Source organism: Heptranchias perlo, chromosome 9 (assembly GCF_035084215.1).
Source record: "Heptranchias perlo isolate sHepPer1 chromosome 9, sHepPer1.hap1, whole genome shotgun sequence".
Lineage (NCBI taxonomy): Eukaryota > Metazoa > Chordata > Chondrichthyes > Hexanchiformes > Hexanchidae > Heptranchias > Heptranchias perlo.
In genome coordinates this window covers 65,741,325-65,765,630 of record NC_090333.1, presented here as the reverse complement: position 1 = coordinate 65,765,630, position 24,306 = coordinate 65,741,325, and the positions used below count along the sequence as shown (strand labels likewise).

General features: G+C 41.4%; 1 protein-coding gene across 1 annotated transcript in view; it reads left to right on the top strand.

The window, feature by feature from the left end:
- nuf2 (UF2 component of NDC80 kinetochore complex) overlaps positions 1-24,306 on the top strand; it is a 48,774-nt gene that overhangs the window by 18,954 nt on the left and 5,514 nt on the right. The window contains exons 7-12 of the mRNA XM_067989750.1: positions 592-689; positions 15,963-16,036; positions 17,111-17,207; positions 19,425-19,487; positions 20,271-20,408; positions 22,827-22,970. Of these exons, the coding sequence (XP_067845851.1) occupies positions 592-689; positions 15,963-16,036; positions 17,111-17,207; positions 19,425-19,487; positions 20,271-20,408; positions 22,827-22,970 (614 nt within the window). The remainder of the gene's footprint in view (positions 1-591; positions 690-15,962; positions 16,037-17,110; positions 17,208-19,424; positions 19,488-20,270; positions 20,409-22,826; positions 22,971-24,306) is intronic.

Sequence of the window (24,306 nt, the reverse complement as noted above, 5' to 3'; positions counted from 1 at the left end):
CTCAATCAGATCATTGACACTATTGGCAATAATTGTGAAAATTGCAGCTTAGAACAAGCTCCCTCTGACATTTATGCCTCTTGTGTTATCTAAACACAGTTTTTCTGGAAAAATTAGATATCTCATTACATCTAGGAGTGGATTAGTAATTCTGAGATTTGTCTTGATCTACGAACCTTACTATTTTTATTACATTTACATTGGTGTGGGGAAAAATAGGATTGTCTACTTTTAGTATTTTCATTATACATCTAGGTATTGCAGATAACCAGTCGATGATTGCAATTGACATTGAATTAAATAAAATGTGCTTTATAGTTATGAAATTGGAGTTGAAAAATTGTGATAAAGGAAACAAAATATAATTTTGAAACGGGGCAGGGAAAATTATAAATTTTCTGCTATTTTGAGATACTAGTATTGAATAATGTATATTGCTGTATCATGTTCTAATTTATTTGCCTGCATAAATATAATTTTAGGAGTTGAGCTTCAAAGTCATGAGGAATTTTGGGATGTTGCTGAAGTTATAACTCGGACTCGTATTTTTTTTCTTTCTCTTGCTCATCTGATACACTTTTTTAAACAAAGAAACAAAACGTACCATTGTCATCTTGAGTGGCATCATCAACTTTCTTCAGTTCAGAAAAAGGACCCTGGAGACCTACCTGAACCAACAAAAAAGTTTTGTAAGTGTTGATTTTGTAATTTCAAGATAATCCAATGGTCCACTTATGACCAAGAGCATTCCTGTAACAGTTAAAATGTTTGTTCTTGTACCAAAAGGTATGGGGGGATTGTTTTAACTTATAATTATCGTGTGAAAGGGATTTTCTTTTGATTCTGTACTTGTTTTTTGTATTGGTGTATATCTGTCTAATTCTTTTTGTGAAGTTAGGGATAGAAATTGTTTTTCTGATTGTGATGTAGACACCTAAGTGTTTGCTTACTTTCTAGTGTGGCTGTTTACTCAGTTTGTCCTCATTATGGCCTACTCCTGTTCCTAAGCTCCTATACTATGTTTTAATTTCAATCATTAGATTTTTACTATTTGCTATTAGTTGGACTCTTTTTCACTATTCCTTTCCCTGTTATTTGTGTAACAACAAAGATATGTATAGTAGGATTGCATGATGGGACAACCAGTGATATGGATGGCTTTTGCCATCATTTTACTTGTTTGTCTATAATATTTGTAATCTGCATTATTTTAGTGACAGTGCAAATAAATTTAAGTAATTTTGACAGACAGGGACAGTGTTTGAGATCGGGTGGAATAGTGTTCCAGATGAAAACTTGTGAATATGTACATGCAGTCTTGACAGGTTTTTTTCTCTCTCCAATTTATTCCCCTTTCCCCCCCCCCCCCCCCTTCCCCGGCAAAGATGTTAAATCCTTGAGGGAGTATGGTTCATGGAAGGCTAGGCATCCTTTAGTCTCTCACCCAAGTATTCCTGTATGAGCCTGGGCAGTCAATCGCCACAGGGTGCATCACAAATGATCCTGATCCTATCTTTGCCCAAAGCTCATGTGCTCTTCTATTTCTCTTTACTCTTTACAACATGGTGCCCAGAATTGAATGCAGTACTCCAAGTGTGGTCAGACCAATACTCTGTAGCCTTTTACCTTACTGTTCTGGCTATACATCCTAGGATTCTGTTTGCTTTTTTAATTGTGTTGTCCCATTGTTCAGACATTGAAAGTGACAAGTTATTACTTTCTAGATTCAGTGCTAATTATGTTCCCTTCACTGAGTGGAAAATGTGCAACATAAGTATACAATGTGCAATACTTTACATTTATCAGAGCAGCACTAAATTTATTTTGCCAAGTGCCTGCCGAGTATGTCGTGCAAATCTTGAATTGCATCCTCTCTCTATGCCTGTCCTTATTAGTGCAAATTTGACAAGTTTGCATTTCTGTAAGAAAAGCACTATACAAGCTTTCTTTATAATATTGTAAACCTTAGGGAAAACATTCAGCTTTGCTGTGAACAAAGGCTTTCTGTCTGTTCAAACAAGCTGGCTTTACGACCTTGTGAAAGACAAGGCCTCCATGGGCAGTTAAGCATTTGAGCACCATCCGTGTTTATCAGTCAGAAGGGGAGTCATCCCTAGCCTTATGATTTCCTTGAAGGTGGAGTTAGTACCAGCCTGAAGGCCACTAATCATTAGGGAGTTGTTAGTACCAAAATGTTGCATTCCTAAGGGGGAAAACTGATAGCAGCCTCACGGGATAGAGGGGATGATTGATGGGAGGCACATATAGAACTAATTGTCTAAAATCTGTATAAAATTGGCTGCTTTTCCACATGTTTCTCAGAGTACACTCAGGGCAGGACTGGACTGCCAAAGTAATCAAGACTTTGAAAATGCACTTCGAAGCCTTGGAAAGTGATCAACTTTGTATCAATGTGACCAGCATTTTTGATTGTATTCTTGTATTTTAATCTCTTTGTTACTTGTTATAGCTTCTTAATAAAGCCATTATATTTTGGAACCTTGCAACCTTTTTGATTAAGGACTCGAACAGTAAAAGTATTTTACTTGCATATTGGTGCCCAGTGTGGGGCGTGAGGTGTTGTTCGGTACAAAGTAAAGGTATTTGGGTTGTTGTACTTGGTAAACGGACAAAGTTGGGATCACTTTTTGGGTCTAGGAGACCTGTGTAATTGTCCAGTGGCGGTACCGGGGTGGGTTGGTTCCCCACGGCTATAAGTTGCTAATGTGCTGATCTCACAGTGGGCTGCTGTGCTCACGGTTTTTGTGAGGTAGAGGTGAGATGGTTAACATAGTGAGAGATATCCTCACACGGACTCACGATTCATTTAAAAAAAAATTTAAGGAAGGAGTGCTTATCCATGAAAGAGGCGATTAATAATTGTGAAAAGATGGAAGAGCCACTAGTAAAAACAACTCTGATAGATAAGACAAAGAAATATATTCCGAAGGAACTAGTAACATGTACTTTATTAGTTTAATATTTTCAGACTTTGTGTGAGGTTGAGGATCAAGCAAAGGAATTAACTAAGGGGGGAAAAAGGATCAAAGGTGATTGCTGGAAAGCAGGGAAGCTGCTGTTTCAGCTTCAGGGGGTGGAAAAGTTAAAGGACAAACTGCAGGTGGTTCAGATTAAATATAAAATGCTAAAAGATAAAGCACAGAAAGAGGAAGAGAGTAGCAAGACTGACAGTGATAATAGAAAATATACAGAGATGCTGCAGGGATTAGTGGCATACATGCAAACACAGGTAGCAAGCAAAACACATGAGACTATTCAAAGACAGGCAGAGTCGGAGGAACTTAAATATAAGTTAGAAAAATCAAAGGTTAAAACAAATGAATTGCGTTTCAATGGCTGCAATTATGAGGAAAGAAAGAGACTGCCCAAAAGGGGCCCCATCACGATAGATGTAATAGAGATAGAAAAGCTGAAACAACAGCTGAAATCACGCAGGGAGGGTACATGTAAGTCAGTGTGGTGTAGCTGAGGGAGATGATAGTGGGAACGAAGGTATAGACTGGGCAGAGCATTACTGGAATGGGGACGAAGACCGAGATAGTTATTATGATCGAGGGACTCTTGTACCCAGAATAGCCCCCATACGTACGGTCAAATGAGTGTTAGGGTCGAAGATGTTGCAAATGCTGTAGTGAATGTGACACAGACTATAGAGGTCCCCTATATGGGTATGCAATTACAGGAATTAGTGAAAACTATTCCTAAAATAAAACTCAAGACCCAGTAGCTTCAATAGCAGGAATAGATCAAACTGTTGAATTGAACGACTGTGATGATAGAGAGACAGTGCGAATGATGCTATATGCCTGCAGCCCCAAGGTATTCAAGTGTCTGCCAGCAGGGACATGAGAAGGCAGGCAGAAATGGACGGATACTGTAGCGAGAGTCTGGAAAGCAGTGGGAATAGGAGGTAGTGGAGGTCAGGCTGCTTTGCAAGCTTTGATGAATTGTAAGCAAGAGAAAGACTGAAGGACCTTCACCACACCAGGCTTGGGTGAGGACACAGACTGTGAGCTTGTGACTTTGAGTCAGTACAGAATGAAGCTAAGTCACACATCAGAACTTATTGCCTCCTATCTCGACTTTTTTTTTCTCCCCTTGCCCAGTCTCTTCCGACCTACATCCGCGACTCTTCTGACTTTTCTGCCACTTTAACAGTTTCCTTTTCACCGTGGGCATCCAGTCCCACTACCAGGACAGCCTGTGGGCCCTCTGCATCTTCCTTGAACGAAGGCCCAACCAGTCTCCATCCACCACCACCCTCCTCCGCCTGGCTGAACTTGTGCTTACGTTGAACAACTTCTCCTTTGACTCCGTTCACTTCCTCCAAATAAAAGGTGTCGCTATGGGAACCTATATTGGTCACTGCTATTCCTGTGGGGGATGTGGAACATTCCTTGTTCCAGTCCAAATCAGGTCCCCTCCCTCACCTCTTTTCCTGGTACATTGATGACTGTATTGGTGATCTTCCTGATCTAGCCCCAAACTGGAAAATTTCATCAACTTTGCTTCTAATTTGCACCTTTCCTTCACCTTCATATGGTCCATCTCCAACTCTTCTCTATCTCCATTTCTGGGAATAGGCTGTCAACGAATATATAATATAAATCCACAGCTACCTTGATTACACTTCCTCCTACTCTACTTCCAAAAGGACTGTATTCCCTTCTCCCAGTTTCTTTGTTTCCATTGCATCTGTTCTGACGATGCCACCTTCCATACCAGTGCTTCTGATATGTCTTCCTTTTTCCTCATTCAAGGATTCCTCTCCACTGTATTTGACAGGATTCTCGACCGTGTCCGTACTATTTCCTGCACTTCTGCCCTCACCCCTTCCCCTCCCTTCCAGAACCATGAACCATGGTCCCCCTTGTCCTCATCTTCCACCCCACTAGCCTCCACATTCAACGTATCATCCTCCGTCATTTCCACCACCTCCAGCACGATCCCACCACTAAACACATCTTCCTCTCCCCTTTCAGCATTCCGAAGGGATCACTCCCTCCGCGACACCCTGGTCCACTCTTCCATCACCCCCAACAACCGCCCCCCTCCCCACGGCACCTTCCCATGCGAGTGCAGGAGAAGCAACACCTGCCCTTTCATCACCTCCCTTCTCACTGTCCAGGGTCCCAAACACTCCTTCGAGGTGAAACAGCAATTTACTTGTACTTCTTTCAATTTAGTATACTGTATTCGCTGCTCACAAGACGGTCTCCTCTACATTGGGAAGACCAAACGCAATGCGATCGCTTTGCTGAACAGCTCTGCTCAGTCCCCAAGCTCTAGACAAGTTAGCCTAACATCTGTCATTGGGAAAATGCTCGAATCCATTATTAAGGAAGTAGTAGCAGGACATTTGGAGACTCATAATGCAATCAAGGAGAATCAACATGGTTTTATGAAGGGGAAATCGTGTCTGACAAATTTATTAGTTCTTTGAGGAAGTAACGGGCAGGGTGGATAAAGGGGAACCAATGGATGCAATATATTTGAATTTCCGAAAGGCATTCAATAAGGTGCCACATAAAAGGTTACTGCACAAGATAAGAGCTCATGGTGTTGGGGGGTAATATACTGGCATGGATAAAGGATTGGCTAACTAACAGAAAACAAAGAGTTGAGATAAAAGGGTCATTTTCAAAATGGCAATCTGTAACTAGTGGGGTGCCACAGGGATCAGTGCCGGGGCCTCAATTCATTATAATATGTATCAATGACTTGGATGAAGGAACAGAGTGTACTGTGGCCAAATTTGCTGATGATACAAATATAGGTGGAAAAGCAAGTTGCGATGAGGACACAAAGTGTCTGCAAAGGGATATTGACAGGTTAAGCGAATGGGCAAAAATTTGGCAGATGGAATATAATGTGGGAAAATGTGAAGTCATCCACTTTGGGAGCAGTACAGAGGGATCTGGGTGTCCTCGTACATGAAACACAAAAAGCCAACATACAGGTGCAGCAGGTAATCCAGAAGGCAAATGAAATATTGCCCTTTATTTCTAGGAGGATGGAGTATAAAAGCAGGGAAGTCATGCTACAACTACACAGGGTGCTGGTGAGACCACACCTGGAGTATTGCATACAGTTCAGGTGCCCTTATTTAAGGAAGGATAAACTTGCATTGGAGGCAGTTTAGAGAAGGTTCACTAGGTTGATTCTGGGTATGGAAGGGTTGTCTTATGAGGAAAGATTGAACAGGTTGGGTCTGTACTCATTGGAGTTTAGAAGAATGAGGGGAGATCTTATTGAAACATAAGATTCTGAGGGGTAGATGCTGAGAGGAAGTTAGCTCTCATTGGGGAATCTACAACTGGGGGCATAGTCTTAGAATAAGGGGTTGCCCGTTTAAGATGGAAATGAGGAGGAATTTCTTCTCCCAGAGGGTCGTGAATCTTTGGAATTCTTCACCCCAAAAAGCTGTGGAGGCTGAGTCATTCAATACATTCAAGGCTGAGTTAGACAAATTTTTGATCAGCAAGGGAGTCAAAGGATATGGGAGAAAAAGTGGAGTTGAGGTAAAAATTAGATCAGCCATGATCTCATTAAATGGTGGAGCAGGTTCGAAGGGCCAAATGGCCTACTCCTGCTCCTATCTCTTATGGTCTATTGGTCTAAGCGTGACCCTGACCTGCCGGTCGCTTGCCATTTTAATTCCCCGTCCCATTCCCACTCTGACCTCTTTGTCCTCGGCCTCTTACATTGTTCCAGTGACGCTCAAGGAACAGCACCTTATCTTTCGTTTAAGCACTTTACAACCTTCCGGACTCAACATTGATTTCAATAGCTTCAGACCGTAACCACTGCTCCCATTTTAAATTTTTTTTGTTGGACTGCAGCTACTGGTTATCGTTCTGCTGTTGCCATTTTCAGCTACTCTAAACTGATCTTTTGTTTCTTAACTTGTGCCATTACCACCCTCCTTTGCCTTGCACCTTCATTCATTTTTGTCATTTAATCACTCTTGCCCTCTACCCTATCTTTCCTCCCCCTTTTCCACTCCCCCCGCCGCCCCCCCCCCCTTCCCCCGGTTCTGTACTTGCATAAAAACTTTAACTCTTATCATCTTCCAGTCCTGACGAAAGGTCTTGGACCTGAAACGTTAACTCTGTTTCTTTCTCCACAGATGCTGCCTCACTTGCTGAGCTTTTCCAGTATTTTCTGTTTTTATTTCAGAAATTGAAATATGCTTAAGTAGAAAATGGTAGTCTATGATTGAGTCAAGAAGGAGAAAGGAAGAGTGTTACAAACAACACAATGTGTTCTTTTGTTTTCAGTGTACTGTCTCTTTTAAAAAGCCTGTACTAATTGTGAGTGCTTTCTTTTCGCTGTTGCGGGCTACACCCCTTTTTAATGCTTATTATGTTTTTCTCGTGTCGAGTAATGGTGAGTGTAAATTGATGACTTAAAATTTTGACATTAGAGGTGATTCTATTGGTTTATGATATTGGAATGTGATAGCTGTTGGCAAACTGACAGCATCATTTTTGATCCTGTGTTTGACTGTAATCAGAAAAAAGTGACCGAAAAAGGAATGAAGAGGAGAACAATCTGGGGATGTCTTGTAATTGGATTATCTAAATCCATAAACTTTAAAATGAGATTTAATTGTAAGAAAGAAAGATAAATTGCAGCTTTAAAGAATTACAAGTTACAGTTGCAGGAAGGACTCTGGTTATAAATTAATTTGAACTTCTTCGAAGCACATTTAAGGTTTTGACATGCAAGAAGAAATTAACCCTTATTTCTGTATTGTTACGCATTTGGGACTGTACAAGTGTTTTTTTAAAAGTTGGCATGACACCTTTTGAGCTTCCAGCATTTCAATCTGGAGTCACTGTTTTCTTAAGTGGAAAGAGCAGTTACTGTGCAAACAGTTTTATTGTCTCTTGATTAAAAAAAAAAATCAATGGTTTTTGTAAAGTTCAAAGTGAAGCATCACTTTTCTTCAGGAGTACAGGATCAGGACCCCTCGATTAAATCAGGAAGATGGTAGTGGTTGTTGGAGGTCAATCATCTCAGCCCCAGGACATTGCTGCAGGAGTTCCTCAGGGCAGTGTCCTCGGCCCAACCATCTTCAGCTGTTTCATCATAAGGTCAAAAGTGGAGATGTTCGCTGATAATTGCAGTGTTCAGTTCCATCCGCAACCCCTCAGATAATGAAGCAGTCTGTGCCCGCATGCAGCAAGACTTGGACAACATCCAGGCTTGGGCTGATAAGTGGCAAGTAACATTTGTGCCAGGCAATGACCAACTCCAACAAGAGAGAGTCTAACCACCTCCCCATGACATTCAACAGCATTACCACCGCCAAATCCCCCACCATCAAATCCTGGGGGTCACCATTGACCAGAAACTTAACTGGATCAGCCATATAAATACTGTGGCTATAAGAGCAGGTCAGAGGCTGGGTATTCTGGGGTGAGTGATTCACTTCCTGACTCCCCAAAGCCTTTCCACCATCTACAAGGCACAAGTGTGATGGAATACTCTCCACTTGACTAGATCAGTGCAGCTCCAACAACACTCAAGAAGCTCGATACCATACAGGACAAAACAGTCTGCTTGACTGGCACCCCATCCACCTTAAACATTCACTCCCTTCACCACCGGTGCACCATGGCTGCAGTGTGTATTGTCTACAAGATGCACTGCAGCAACTCGCCAAGGCTTCTTCGACAGCACCTCCCAAACCCGTGACCTCTGCCACCTAGAAGGACAAGGGCAGCAGGGAAATGGGAACAACATCACCTGCACGTTCCCCTCTAAGTCACACACTATCCTGACTTGGAAATATATCATCGTTCCTTCATCGTCGCTGGGTCAAAATCCTGGAACTCCCTACCTAACAACAGCACTGTGGGAGAACCTTCGCTACACGGACTGCAGCGGTTCAAGGAGGCGGCTCACCACCACCTTCTCGAGGGCAATTAGGGATGGGCAATAAATGCTGGCCTTGCCAGCGACTCCCGCATCCCGTGGATTTAAAAAAAAAAAAAAATTCATTCATGTGGTCATTAAAGGTGAGGGCTCATGGCCCAAAGATGCTTTTAATAGATGGAACAATTTCAAAGTACAGAATAACTTGTTTTATCAGGGTAAATGGGTAGTCCCGCAGTCATTTCATAATGAGGTGGTATGTTGGGCCCACACCTCTTGTGGGCACCAGAAGGGTGACAGCCTGGTCCAAAGGTTAATGTAGCAGATGTGGTGACCTTGTATGGATCAGACTGTGAATGCCATTATTAATTGCCTCGCACGTGCCCAGTATGATCCCGGGCCCAGAATTAAAACGGCTCCTAGTCATGTCCTAGCATCCAATGGCCCGTGGAGAAATTTGCAGATTGAAATGGGCCAATGTAATCAGAGGACTTAGAGGTAACCAGTATGTCTTAGTTATAATCGACTGTTTTTCTAAATGTGTTGAGGCTATCCCTGTCAGACAAGCCACTGCCACCCGAACTGCAAAGGTACTTACTGAGCATGTTTTCACTTGCTGGGGATTGCCAAATACAATTGAGTCTGATCAAGGGACTCATTTCACTGGTCAGGTCATGGAGACATTAAAGTTCCTAGGAATCAGGCAAAAATTCCACTTAACTCTCAGGCAGCTGGGATGGTTGAGCGTATGAATCATACCCTTAAGCAGCGAGTTATCGTGGCAGTGGGAGAGCCTGGTAAGACCTGGGATGTTGTATTGCCGCTAATATTGATGGAAATTCGGGGTACCCCATCTCGAGCGATTGGAACTTACTCCATTCGAGGTCGTGACTGGATGCCGGATGTGGTTGACAGGTTTGGCTAGGTGGTGCCCTCTCAGGTCCTCCACATGAGAGTGTGATCATGGACAGATTTACTCAAGTTCTGCCCTATCAATTGGCCACAATAATAAGTGCTGGCACAAGTTTGGTCCTTAAGGGTCTTGAAGTGGGGGATAAGGTGATGGTGAAACTGAACAATGTCACAGGAAAGTGGGCAAAGAAATTTGAAGGACTCTTCTCAAAGATAGACAAATTGAATAATAATGTGTACATAATTCAGACTAATGAAAAGGATAGGTGGGTACATATTAACCAGATAAAGAAGTGGCAGGGACAGGATGTCAAAATGGTACATACTATCGTCCCTATAATCCTTTTATGGCTTATGGACAATAACAATGTGCAAGTTGAGGAGGACGAGACCGCTTCCACTGACTCCAGAAGGACATTCCCAGGGTATGAGCCTTTAATAACATGGGACGAGGAGTGGGAGTTCAAACATTCTGAACCCTGCTCACCTGAGGGAATAAATGAAAATCAATCAAAAACACAGAGAAGAATTTAGAGTTAGAAATTCCAGATTCAGCCGCCCTGTGTACGTGTGTGTGTGTGTGTGTGTGTGTGTGTGTGAGAGATATGGTTAATTTCAGATGGGCTGCAAGCTCCAAAAAAGAGAGAGGACAGAGAAGCAAGGTGGTCTCTGTCATGCTTTGTTTTTCTGGATTTGTTTCTGTTGGAGATTATTTTTTAAAAAAATGAATTGACAAATTAATCCCTTGGGCTCTCAAGAAGAACCTAAATGGATTTTTGTTTTTCTTTCCTTTTTAAAGCAAGAGACTATGGTTTTCCGGACTCGCATGAGTGTTGGTGGTGCAGGATTATCAGAAGTAGTTCTTTGACATAAAAGTGGCATTACAAAGTTACGGAACAACCTTTGCTGGAGAAATGTTGGTGCAGGAAACCATTCTGTGGTGTGAAGAATTTAAGACCTTATCTGCAGACATCGAAAGATGTCAAATGTCACAGCATAGTGACGTTTTGGACTTGAATTTCAAAAATTCAAAATTTCATCGAAAAGGTAAAGCAATAATCAGCCTTGATCCAAGCTGCTTTTCCTCTTCTGAGAACATTTGGATTAGTTTTGCTTTAACCCATTTATTTTCAGAGACAGTTTGCTTGAAGGTGGGGGAAAGTATATCCAAAATTAATTACAAGCACTTCTGTCTCTACTGTCAAACCACAAAGCTTGGACATAATTTGTTTCTGAAATTGATAAGATAAATTGATATGAGTTGCTGTTCAAGCGCTCAGAGGGAAAATTTACCTGTAATTTAAGGGTCTGATCAAATTATTTTCTAAAATTTTAAAAAGTCCAGTCTAAATTGTTCCTATCTAATGCTGTGTTTCAAGGAAGAAATTTTTGGGGAGGGAATAAGATAGGACTCGTCAATGTACAATCAGTCCAACAATACTGCGCTTTGGAATTGGGATAATTTCGAAATGATGGAATGGACTTCGGCACAATGTAGCGGGATATTTTGGGATAATGAAAAGAGGTTTAAGAAAAAGTTAAGTAAAATAAGCAAAGAAAAGTATTAAGATATTGGACCTGACTAAATATTGTATTGGACAGTAAAGGCTCATGAATGGTAATATAATGTAATGTGTAAAATTGGATGAGAGGAAGTGGTTGAGGATATAAGATAGAAACAGGTAAATTACACCACCAAATGGGAATTTCTCTAAGGTCATCGCCCTAGGTGATTGTGGGTGAATTTCAGGAACCAAACCAAAAGGGTTGGGGAAAGATGTGCGAGTGCATCCATGAGTAACATAAGTCACCTGGGCATGATTTACTAAAGATATCAATCTGGTATAAATGTATAATCTTGTGAAAGTCAGGAAAGTGTAGTTGAGAATAGTTAATTGATAGCTTTCTCTTGGAGATGTTTGTGTCCTTGCCTATACTGAACAATGAAAAAACTGCATTTGATAGCCTGGCCACTACCTGAGCCATCAGGACCATGCAGGGGGAGATGAGCAAAAATCTCCAGACAGCCCCCGATCTTTTGATAAGATAACCTGAAAGCCCAAGAATGGCTACAGTGGACATGAAAGATACAAATGTATGTTGCCATTGGAAACGAAGACCAGGATGAAGAACATGATTACGAAGGCCTATGGTCTTTGTCTAAGATCACCTTGCGTTATATTTTATTAATATTATGATTACATAAACACACATATACATATTGCTTCTAAGTTTCATTTGGTTAATCTTAATACACTGTATAGAAAATTACAACATACCATATTGTCAAGAAATCATGGACTTAAAAGATTCTCCAGCTCTCCTTTTACTAATATCCATCTCTCTTGGATTTTTTTTTTACTAAGTATTATTTCTCCCAATTTCATTGTTAACTCAAGGGAACCTAAACCTGAATTTTGGAAATCTAAATTACTATGTCCCTCTTTACTTTAATTTCAATCCCTCTGATTGGTACCAGTGTTTCCTGATTGTTTCATTAATTAGTCGGTTTCTCTATGAAGCATGTGTCAGTGCCTTGCTTAAAAGGTTTTCTCACGCTCCTGGGTCACATTAACCATTATGTGCAGCCCCAACAGCCGAATAGTATAAAGATAGGGTACTCTGCACCCAAAAGTTAGAGCTCTTGGGACAGTCAGAAGTCCACAGCCCGCTTAGACCAGAAGACCAAATGGCTTAGATAGGTATGTGATGCTGACAAGATGAGAACATTAGATAAGGCCATGTGAGGTCACCAGGAGTTGGAGATTAAGATTAAAATACTGAAATGAAACAACGCAATGCTAACATTGGGAAGGGAACATCTACCCTTTCAAATCATGCATGGTGGGAAACTATATATAATGTAGGACAACATCTTTGGGTTAGAATTCTCTCTCAGGTTTTAATCCGTGCTCAGTTTGTTTTAATTGTAATTGCTATCATAATGCATCGTGTAGTATTCTCAATGTATAAAAGCTGAACTGGCAAATGGGTGTAGTGCGCTACCAAGCTGTGAACTAAAGATGGGACAGGAGTGTGAGCCTAAAGGAATTCTCCTGTAGGCTCAAAAGGAGTGAATGTAAGAAAAGCACTTTGCAAGCTTTCTTTATAATATTGTAAACCTTCTTAGGGAAAAACATTGGGCTCGATTTTAGGATCGTGTTTCCGGCGGGTTCCCAGCGGGGTGGCCCCGAAAATCCTGATATCCGGTCACGTGACCGGATCGCGACGAAATCCCGGCCACTTCCGGGTACCGCGCTGACGTGCGGGGCTGCGCGCGCGAGCCCCGCTGGTGGGAATCCCGCAGGCAATTAAAGCCAGCGGGGTTCCACTTGAGAGTACTTACCTTGCTCGTTGTGGTCAGTTAATGAGCTGAAGCAGCTGTCAAAAGAGGAAGTGTGGGATTTTCGGTTCAAGGCAGTGAGTTTCCCACACTGGGGGAAACAGTCTCCCTCCAACCAGGCGTGTTGCAGCCAGCAGCCTGTGGCAGGTGCCAAGGTGCGCTCCACAGGGGAGAGCCCTCACCCACGCAGGAGGCCACCGCGTCACATAGGGCAACCCCTGCCCTCCACCACCCCCCGCCAAGCCAGAGGACAGACCGACACGAAACCGCAGCCCCAGTCCGAGGAACCACACACCTACCCTGCACAACCCCTCAGACCAACACCTGCCAGTTGGGTGGTGTGTGGAGACCCTCGGAGGACGAAGAGCATGACCAGCACCAGCAGCCTCGCAGTCCACACCGTCCGCCGCAGAGACGTGGATCCCCCCAACACGGTGTTGTTGCATGCCCACCTGCACAGCAGGAGGGAGGGCTACCGCAGAGAGAGACGCGTCGCAGAGGGCACTACCCTCGCCACAGGGTCCACAGACCGAGGCGCAGCTCCCCGGACCTCTCCGAGCAGCAGTGCACAGGGAGGCGCAGATTCGCTCGACATGTAGTCGTGGAGATCTGCAGCGTCTTTCATGCCAAGCTGCTCCTGGCTGGCCCCAGCACCAACTGCTTACCTGTCGCTGGCAAAGTCACCACTGCCCTCCACACCTTCTCCGCATCCTTCCAGGGTGCAGCCGGCTACACCGCCGATGTCTCTCAGTCGTCTGCGCGGACGAGCCCTGCAAATACACCTGCACCTACTCTGCAGTAACACGATGGGTGGCATCAGTGGTGGGTCCTCATAGTGATACCCAGGAGCGGGCATTATTGGACACAACGGACAGGATTCGCGGAGACATGGCAGTGGTGGTGTCAATATAATGTGTGCTGTTTGTTGCTCTGAAATTCAATATGGGTGACACCCATGACAAACCCTCAGACACCCTTGTGCACCCCCTTCATGCTGACGAGACGTTTGCCTTACGCTGCCTACTGCACATATGTGATGCATGCCCTGTGGCTGCAGCACAGGTGGTGGCAGGTTGAGTGAGGCTGGCCGTAAGGGAGATGCACGAGAGGGTGAGTATGGGATGGAGCAATGAGATTGTATGAGGATTGGGTTGCGTGTTAGTGGCAGGGTGAGTAGGTGGAGGTAAGATGAGGATGGGGTGTGAGTGGGTATGAAGGGTGATGTGACAGAATAGTGCTGGCGGTGCCGAAGGAGATGTGGGGTGGGGGCAGTGTTGTGGCAGACGGAGTGTAGGGGAAAGACTTCGTGTTCTCACTTTGGCTGACCTACTGCGGTCATTGCAGCGCCTCCTGCACTGTATGCAGGTGGGCGATATGTTGGTGGCGCAGGTGACCCCCTCTGCCACCTCGAGCCAGGCCTTCTTGGTGGCAGAGGCAGACCGCTTCCTCCCGCCCGCCGGGGGGAAGATCTGTGTCCTCCCCCTCCTCCTCACCCCATCTGATGATACCTGGGGTGAGGCATCATTAAACTGGGAGCAGCCTTCCCCCTGGGCTGCTCCATGCTGCAATTTGTCCCATTGGTTGCAGCATCTGTCAGTGGAGGACTGCCCCTTTAACTAGAGAGCCTCCAGCTGACAGATCGTACTGCGCATGCGCAGCCCAACTGACGCGCAGGCCAGCGCCGTGGACCCCGGAGGAGCAGATGATTGATTCCTATTAGTGGGTTGCCTGCTACGATCGCGTGGGCAACCCACTAATTTCGCCGAGCGTATTGACCACGCTCCCGGAGGACCACCCGCTGGGAACCCGCAGGCCTGCTAAATTCGGGCCCATTATGTCAGCTTTGCTGTGAACAAAGGCTTTCTGTCTGTCCAAATAAGCTGTTTTTATGACCTTATGAAAGACCAGGCCTCCATGGGCAGTTAAGCATTTGGGCACCATCCGTGTTTCAGTCAGAAGGGGAGTCATCCCTCGCCTTATGATTTCCTTGAAGGTGGAGTTAGTACCAGCCTGAAGGCCACTAATCATTAGGGAGTTGTTAGTACCAAAATGTTGCATTCCTAAGGGGGAAGACTGATAGCTGCCTCACGGGATAGAGGGGATGATTGATGAGAGACACATATAGAACTAATTGTCTAAAATCTGTATAAAATTGGCTGCTTTTCCACATGTTTCTCAGAGTACACTCAGGGCAGGACTGGACTGCCAAAGTAATCAAGACTTTGAAAATGCACTTTGAAGCCTCGGAAAGTGATCAACTTTGTGTCCGGTTGTATCAATGTGACCAGCATCTTTGATTATACTCTTGTATTTTAACCTCTTTGTTACTTGTTATAACTTCTTAATAAAACTATTATACTTTGGAACCAACCATCTTGTGACCTTTTGATTAAGGTCTCAAACAGTAAAAGTATTTTACTTACAATTTCTTTTCAGCATCTATATTATTTATGTAGATTGGAAACATTAAAGGTCCATCCACCAACTTCAGCACCCTTTAAGTATTTTTAGGTTCTATTAATTGTATATTTTAGTAAGTATGTTTGTTGATAATTTGGTTTTCATGTTCACTCTAATGTCTTCTATTGAAAACAAGCTAATGCATAGATTCTGAATTCAGTCAGTTCAAACTTTATTTTACTACATTTGTTGTCAGAATAGTCATGACTGTACTACGCTATAGTCATGACTATTCTGACTATAGCGTAGTACAGTATGTGTTTTTGAGCAAAATAACCTCTACAGCAAATTGCAAGAATATATAAGGCTAGTAGAAAAATTAAAAGGCATTTGTTTCCTGCAGAAATCAAATCTGGAGATGATGCAGCAGATGCTTTCATCAAATGAAGAAATGAAATACAGAATTCAAAGTCTTAAGTAAGTGGATCTCAATATAGTTTATACACTACTTTGCCTTTAACTTGTTAATCAGTTGTGTGTGACAGGGATGTCTGAAATAACCAGTACTGGCATATATGTTAACAAAAAATCTTGACCGTGCTTGCGTATTAGGTATACTAAGTCTGCAGGTCCCTCATTGACATTTCATACAGATGAAAATTCGTTCTCTTAAATGATTGCATCAGAACAATCTGCAACTGGTGGGTGTTATTCTGCATCATGTATGAGACAGAAAGTCAACTTCTACTCTGGAAAAATTAACCACATTTAAAATGCCAAAATGTTCACTTGTATTCCTTAGAGTTCCATTAAGTAAGCAAGGCAACTGCGGATGCTGTATGATTAAGGAGAAAAATGGGGAAAGTATCATAGGGTAGATTATATTAAAAAAATCATGAAAACATGGTTCTCCTTTAATGTATTCTAGATAATGGACCACACCATTTCAGTAAATTACTGCTTTTGGTTTTTGTTTTGAGATAATCTCACAACTTACAAATATTGCTTGTATTATAGTTGATGCTATCCTATAATCCTCCAGTTATGTAAGTTAATTTACATTGTGATATGGTTTGTGATGCAGTATTGTTGGTTCTTCCAACACTGCATTACAAAACTGAATCAAGTTTTCTGTGGTATCATTTGTACTGGCAAATTTGTATTTGAGGATCTTTTAACTAGAGCCAATCTGAGGTTTCACCTTTTTATATCAGTCCCCTTTGGCAATTGGGTTTTGTAAAGGTTCTCTTTGTAAAATGTTGTCTAGTTACTCAGCATTTTTATTGCCCACTAAGAAGGGCACAAGCGACCTTAAATTAAAATGTTCTAAAGGGCAGTGCCTACCCATATTATGAGCACAAGTTCTCAATTGGAGACTGCTAGTTGAATTATCTGACATCTAAAAACTGCAGTGCAATAGATTGGTACCTATTGCATTACTGCTAAAATGTGTACCCTGTATTTGATTTCTATGATTTTTTAGGATATGTAAATTGTGTAAAGTGATATAAAACCACTCTACATATCAGAAACCCCTATTTCTTTTGCCAGTACTGTACCACCTGATCAACAGGCAAAAATTGAGGTGTTGTCTGCAGATATTACAGAATTGCAGCAAGTCATAAACCGGGAATATCGTCTCAGACAAGTAAGTGTGCTTGTGTTCACGAAGCCGTGTGCATTCTTTTTATATTAAAAAAAATTAGAGGCAGCAAGCTTTTCCCTCTACTATTCGTGCTCAGAAAAGAACTTGAATTAATATAGCAGCCATCCCAAAGAGCATTACAGTCAATGAATTACTTTCAAAGAATAGTTACTGCTGTTATATAGGTGAACACAGCAGCCAGTTTGTACACACCAATGTCCCACAAGCAGAAAATAACTGAATTCTGTTGGTCTTCCCCTTCGAAGGGAGGAAAGTGCATAGAAATGGGGAAGGTGTGAAGTTTGAGGCGGAGGAGGGAACTCAGTGGACAATGTACTGCTACTTTAAGGTCACTAAAGATGTACCAAATCTCACCTAGTTCTGTTTTAGAATTTGAACTTTAATATGATAATCTGATTTTCCAGGTGTTTTAAGGGATAATACTTCAGAAATAACAGGAGAAAAGTTGGTCTAAACTAAATTTCAAAAATATAATAATGTAAAGGAGTTGGCCAATGAGGAATACATTGTGCAGTGTCTGCTGATTGGCGCACATGGTCTGATTGACAAATTAATTCATTTGTACTTGTGCAGCACTTAATTCTCCCCCCTCCCGGGTGTTGCCTGTTGTCCATATTTGCCAAATATAATGGAACATAATTTTGCTGCTAAGTTTTCTGTGCAACATTAACCAGAAGGTAAACAAACCTGGAGGGAAAGGGAGTACCAAATGACCTGCAATTAAGACAGAATTAACAAACAAAATATGAGCAAATGAGGTATTGAATCCTCAAAAGGAAGAAGTCCAGCAAATTAAACTTAGTTTTTTGACATGTATAAATTCAGTACATATTTGAAAGTTATATTTTTCTGCCAGAACAAAATTTCTGTAGAAAGAATTATGCAATATGATTGACTATTTGGAATTGTGGTGGAATACCCTATGTAGAATGCACTACCGTGTTGCAGGTGCCTTGTTATAACCTATATTTCTGCAGCACAGCAAAACATAATTTAAAAACAATAGAAGGTTTATTTTTAAGAATGGAATTTCTTTCTAACTATTGAAGTTCACATTTTAAATAGAGTTGAGACTCCTAAAAAGGAACTAATCCTCAGCAAGGAGCTAATTGCATTCGCTAAATTGCTCCTCTCTATTTAATTACTTGGAAGTAATTTCAAGATTTCTACCCCCCCCCCCCCCCCCCCCCAACTTGTTAAAGCACTATGATTGCCTTTTGTCCCCTTTCTAACTTGTAAATGAGGATTCCCAGTTCACAGTAAAGCCTCAATACAGCTCCAGTATCCCATCCATTTGATTGCTGAAATGATAATGACTTGTTTGGGGAGGTGCTTCACGCAGGAACTCAATTTGAGTGACATCTAACTCATGGCGACATGCAACTTATGGCAGGAAAAATATATGCTGCAGCATGAATAAAGTTGTACTGACCAAAGGAAGGAGAAATCTTTGCGATTCTCCCTTTTAACAAACCTCCATAAATGGGCTCCTAAACACATTTTTTGTATAATTTGAAGTGCGATTCATGCTGCAGTTGCTTTATTTTTCTATTTGTCCCCATTCTGTCCTTTTAACCTCCTCTCCTTTCTCTAGCTATGACCGCTCGTAACAACCTACTCCCAAGTTGGCTTGCTGGTGGTAAAGTATAGTACTGAAACTAGGTTTAACCCCTCTGCTGTGCTTGCACCACTAAGCCAACTTCTTAACTCTTCCTTGTATTTTTATTTTCTATACTAAATGTGGTACTTGGGTAGATTATTGTGTTGAGATTGTAGCAGTGAAAAATGTGTTGATTGATCAGTTTATGGATGTGATGTGTGACCTGTATTGGGATAATGGACACTTAACTTTTTTTATTTTAGAATATGCAGTGTCTTGTAATGAAAGGAATTGACCTATTATTTCTAAATGATTAGTTACCTTTAAAGCTACTGCTCTTTCTCATCATTAATGTGTTTTCTGCAGTGTTTGAGTGATCACTCCAGTGTTCAATAAGTTGGCTACTTTGAGCAACAAAGTGTATTTATTCAAAATTCCTATTTGACCCATGTTTTATGCAATAATAACTTTCTCTATGGACTATGAAGTGATCATAGAAAACATCTCTCATGATGATTTCAAACTAACATCTGGCCTATAATTCCCATGGTCTGATTTACTCCCTTTAATATTGGAACTGCTTTTATTTTTTTGTTCAGAATTCCATTCAAGATGCAACCGCGCAGTTGAAGACTGAAATTGCGGAACAAAACAAGATGCTGGTAAGTACATCTTAATTAGTTTTTATTGTTGACCAGACCATGGCATATTAGTATCTAAATTATAGCTATTTTCTGTAGATATGCAGTATATGATTATAAGAACTCTTCTCAGCAAGTTGCTAACAACTTGAAGATTTTATGTAAAGCCAATAAATGCTATCAAGCTCACTTGTATATGACCTCAATTTGCCTTCAAAGTTTCATACTTTTGTAAATTTCATTCTGCCTTTCAATTTCCGCTCCCTCTTGTGGCATGTCTGCATGTTTTGCAAGTGAAATGGAAGTTCTTATCAATGCCTGTAGGTGAAGCTGAACAATCCCATTAAAGAACATGGTAACTGTGATGTGCAGAGGTGTGCTTTTGTTTGTAATTTGGTTAGAATTACTCTTGTATACAAGAGAGATTGACAAACACTTGTGAATGATTAGATTTGACTGTACTTAAATTATTTTGTATATATGCAATTGAAGGTCATTACAGTTTTAGGCAACAAATCTGCATAAGATAATTACTTTGCATCGGATTTGGTTTAAAAAAATTGCGAGGAGAAAACTGGTTCCTTTCATTTAAAGTCCCTAATGCTATTGCAATGGACATCACGAGGATTAAACTGGCAGCAAAGGGGACCGTAGATAAACCTAGAATAGTAGTAAGATTCTTCTATACAGTGCTCTTTCCAAAATCTGAATTATTGCAGCATTGGTACAGTGGCTGATAGTTTGAAAAGGTTTGCAGATCTAAATGTTTCTTTTCCTAATTTAGTTTTTTTCCTTTAATAATAGGGCCAGATAAAAGTGGACATGGCCAATGCAAAAGAAAGCCAAGCAAAGCTCAAACCTCTGATTGTGGAGTGCCCAGAACAACTGAAGAGTGAAATACAGGCAATGAGGGAGGCTGTAGAAAAGAAGAAGGAAGCCATGGTAAGATCCTTCTCACCCCCTCCTTTCTCCTACAGTTGTTAACTCATGCTTACATATGACTTCCTGGTGCTGGCATTTGTTTGGTAACTTGTCTTAAGATGTAATTTAGCTGGTGGATTTTAGTAAGCTATTTAAGGCATTGCATTTGGCCCCAATTCTGTCCTTGCCTGGCATTCATGCATGCAACTTTTCAGTGTATGGGTTGCTGATTAAGAGTCAGGCAGGGTTCCATGCTGATGAAACCTTCATTCACCCTAAATATGTATTCCAGGCTGCTTTATATTGAGGGTGTTTTTCCATTTCTAATTTTGTTTTTAAAATGATTTATGTAACTTTTTTTTAATCAGGCAGTGAATTCCTTTTGTGCAAAAGGCCAGTGTCATACAAATTATGAATCCTGTCACTCAGTGTTACAAATTTTATTCAAAGTATGGAGGAAAGATGGAACTTTCTGAACCATTCCTTATAGCTGAGTTAGCACTGAATTATTCTAATTACTCTTTGTACCATTTACTCACTACCCTTATGTTGAACTTTTTCAAGATGTGATGATTTGAACTGAATGTAGTATTCTGGTGCAATCTCACAAATGCTCTTAAAAAGGATCAAATTGCTTCCCTGCTGTCAGAATCTCTGCTTCTGGCTTACACATTGAATTTGGTTTGCCAGCATCAACATTCTTATAACTGGTCTCTACCTAAAATACATCGCCTTCTGCTTTATTGTCTGTCTGATTTTAGCCCTTTAACTATTTTTAACATTACCGGCTGATTTAAAGCTACTGCTCAATTACTCTCTGGGATGTAGTCTAAATAGGTCCTGGATCGATTGGAGGCTAATCATTGATGGACATATCTCTTTAGATTAGCAGCTGCTTGGCTTTTCACCTTGTTAACTCAGCAACCTCTCCAGGTTATCTCAAGGTCAGCAAAAACAGCAGGAAATGACCAGGTTCTTTCTCTTTTTTTATCCTTTTTCTAAGATTGTGATTTGTTGGCATTTTGTACAATGGACACTTGAGGCATAGACAGTCTCTGGTCTGGAGTATGGTTGTGCTGTTTAGCTGCTAGCTCGACCTGTGTCTTTAAGGGTACTGTTCTAAATAGGCAAAACCAGATTACTGTAACAATTTGTCAACTGCTCAAGTCAATTAGGGGCAGTTATAATTACTTGCAACTTCCAGGCTGTAAGTGTCAATGACTACCTTTTTAAAAAAAAATTGCATCTATAACAATGTGTGATGTCTGATTTATGTCCAATTATTCTTATTATTATAGATAACTATTATTTTAGATTTGTTATCAAATGCCATTCTTTGTTTAAGCATCCCCTATACATCATAGAAGTAAAGCCTATCTTGATTGGATCTAGGAATAATACACGCTTAGGATATGCAGAAAATGTTATGTAGGTAAACCGTGGCAAGTTTGGTCTCCAAACACTATCTTTTAATGCCCAGGCCCTGTGCCATTAGTACCAGTTTCTTTTTTCCTTATTCTTCACGTCACAGCTTTGCTGTTGAATTGGGCCAGCGCCTAAAGTGTCCCTAAAGGATTAGGTTACATTAGATAGTCACTGTAGTATCTACAGTTTGCAAATGTATTTTGTCTCCCCTTTTAATCATTGGAATCAGGGCATTAGCAGTGATTAGCTGGCAAACTTCTAGAACGAACAGCAACAAAAATAGTACTAACCTTTATTAGCAAAGAAAAATAAAACTGAATTATAGCTAGTCTGTTTACAGACTCAGCTGCAAACTATGGCTTCCTAGACCATATGGTAACACTACTGATCAACCAGTGTTCTTGGTGTCCACTCACAAACAATAGAGATAAGGGGTCTGATGCACCAAATTGGAATTTAATATTGCACTGTGTGTTTATTCTCAACAGAACTGTTTGGTCACTGCCAACTGATATACCAATGCAGTGTACTGCTGAATGTCTCTACAATTAGAACACAGAGTTAACACCAACTTCTGCCAATTGTTTAAATACTGTGCACAATGTAGTAGCCCATTCATGATCACTGATGGGTATAGTTGATGCATAAAAATACTTGTCAGCAAAACGCAACACCACTGTCTGCCATATTTGCCTCTGGTTCTTGAAAAGTGCCTATAAAAGGTGACTAAACGTAAACCCATATTATTTAGGAGGAACAAATTGCAAAAGACTCTGAATTATGTGTTGCCCAGCTCTCTGTATCCCTAATGTCCTGGTTGGGGACCGGAAGTGTGGAGGAAGTGCTGCAGATGACCATCACCAGTCCTTGGTCCTAAACAGTGCCAGCAACTGCTTGGTGAGGGCTGTGCCAGCACCAGTTGGTGCCATGGATGGGCTAGCTGCTGTATCACATAGAAATAGCTGACTGAGATAACTTCCCCCATTGTAATTCAGTTTTGTGTGTATTTAATAGCGAAAGAAAAATGAGAGAACATTGGAACTTCAGGACAAGTTGGCAAATTTTACCAATTTCCAAAACAAAGAACTAGAAACTTACTGCAGTTTGTTGCAACAATCCCAGGCTGGCTCAGACCAAATAAGCAGCATGAACACTGAGGTATGTGAATTCCACTGTGTTAGCAAAAGATACATACAACATAACATTTTGCTAAGCTTTTTGCTAACTCCTTAAGAATTGTTTCAAATTATTGTATTCAAACTGTGAGTGAACAATGTGCTGATGAACCTCTAGATTGGAGCTCTCTCTCCTGCTTAAGGTGATGGAGAATTTGGGTGATTGTAAAGGATGTTTTGAGAAACAGACATACAAGCCTTAATTATATACAATTATAAATTTAATTGTTAGTATATAAGGTGGTGGATTTCAAAATATGGTTGCCAAAATGATTGTGGGGGGAAGGGGGGGTGGTGGTTGGTTTTGTATTGGTTCGTTGATTGTGATGGGTGGCTTTTCCTACTTGGTCACACATTTAACCAAATCAGCATGGCCAACTAAACAAGTAATGGTCATGTAAGCTGATCAGAAAAGTGTGTACCAATTTTATTTGGTGTTATTTACACATGCATTTGGTGTGTCCTGTGCTATGTACAAGAACTCAAGTTGTATAGATAGAGAATTTTGAAAGATTTTTCCCAGTAATTATTTCCTCTTATCAGATTGCAGGATGACCAAAAACTTTCAGTTAGGAACATAGGAACAGGAGTAGGCCATTTAGCCCCTCGTGCCTGCTCCGCCATTTGATAAGATCATGGCTGATCTGTGATCTAACTCCATATACCTGCCTTTGGCCCATATCCCTTAATACCTTTAGTTGCCAAAAAGCTAGCTATCTCAGATTTAAATTTAGCAATTGAGCTAGTATCAATTGCCGTTTGCGGAAGAGAGTTCCAAACTTCTACCTCCCTTTGTGTATAGAAATGTTTTCTAATCTCACTCCTTAAAGGTCTGGCTCTAATTTTTAGACTGTGCCCCCTACTCCTAAAATCCCCAACCAGCGGAAATAGTTTCTCTCTATCCACCCTATCTGTTCCCCTTAATATCTTATAAACTTCGATCAGATCACCTTCGAAACTCTAGAGAATACAACCCCAATTTGTGTAATCTCTCCTCGTAACTTAACCCTTGAAGTCCAGGTATCATTCCAGTAAACCTACGCTGCACTCCCTCCAAGGCCAATATGTCCTTCCGAAGGTGCGGTGCCCAGAACTGCTCTCAGTACTCCAGGTGCGGTCTAACCAGGGTTTTGTATAGCTGCAGCATAACTTCTGCCCCCTTGTACTCCAGTCCTCTAGATATAAAGGCCAGCATTCCATTAGCCTTCTTGATTATTTTCTGCACGTGTTCATGACACTTCAATGACCTATGTACCTGAGCCCCTAAGACGCTTGGACATCCACTGTTTTTAACTTTTTACCTTTTAGAAAGTACCCTG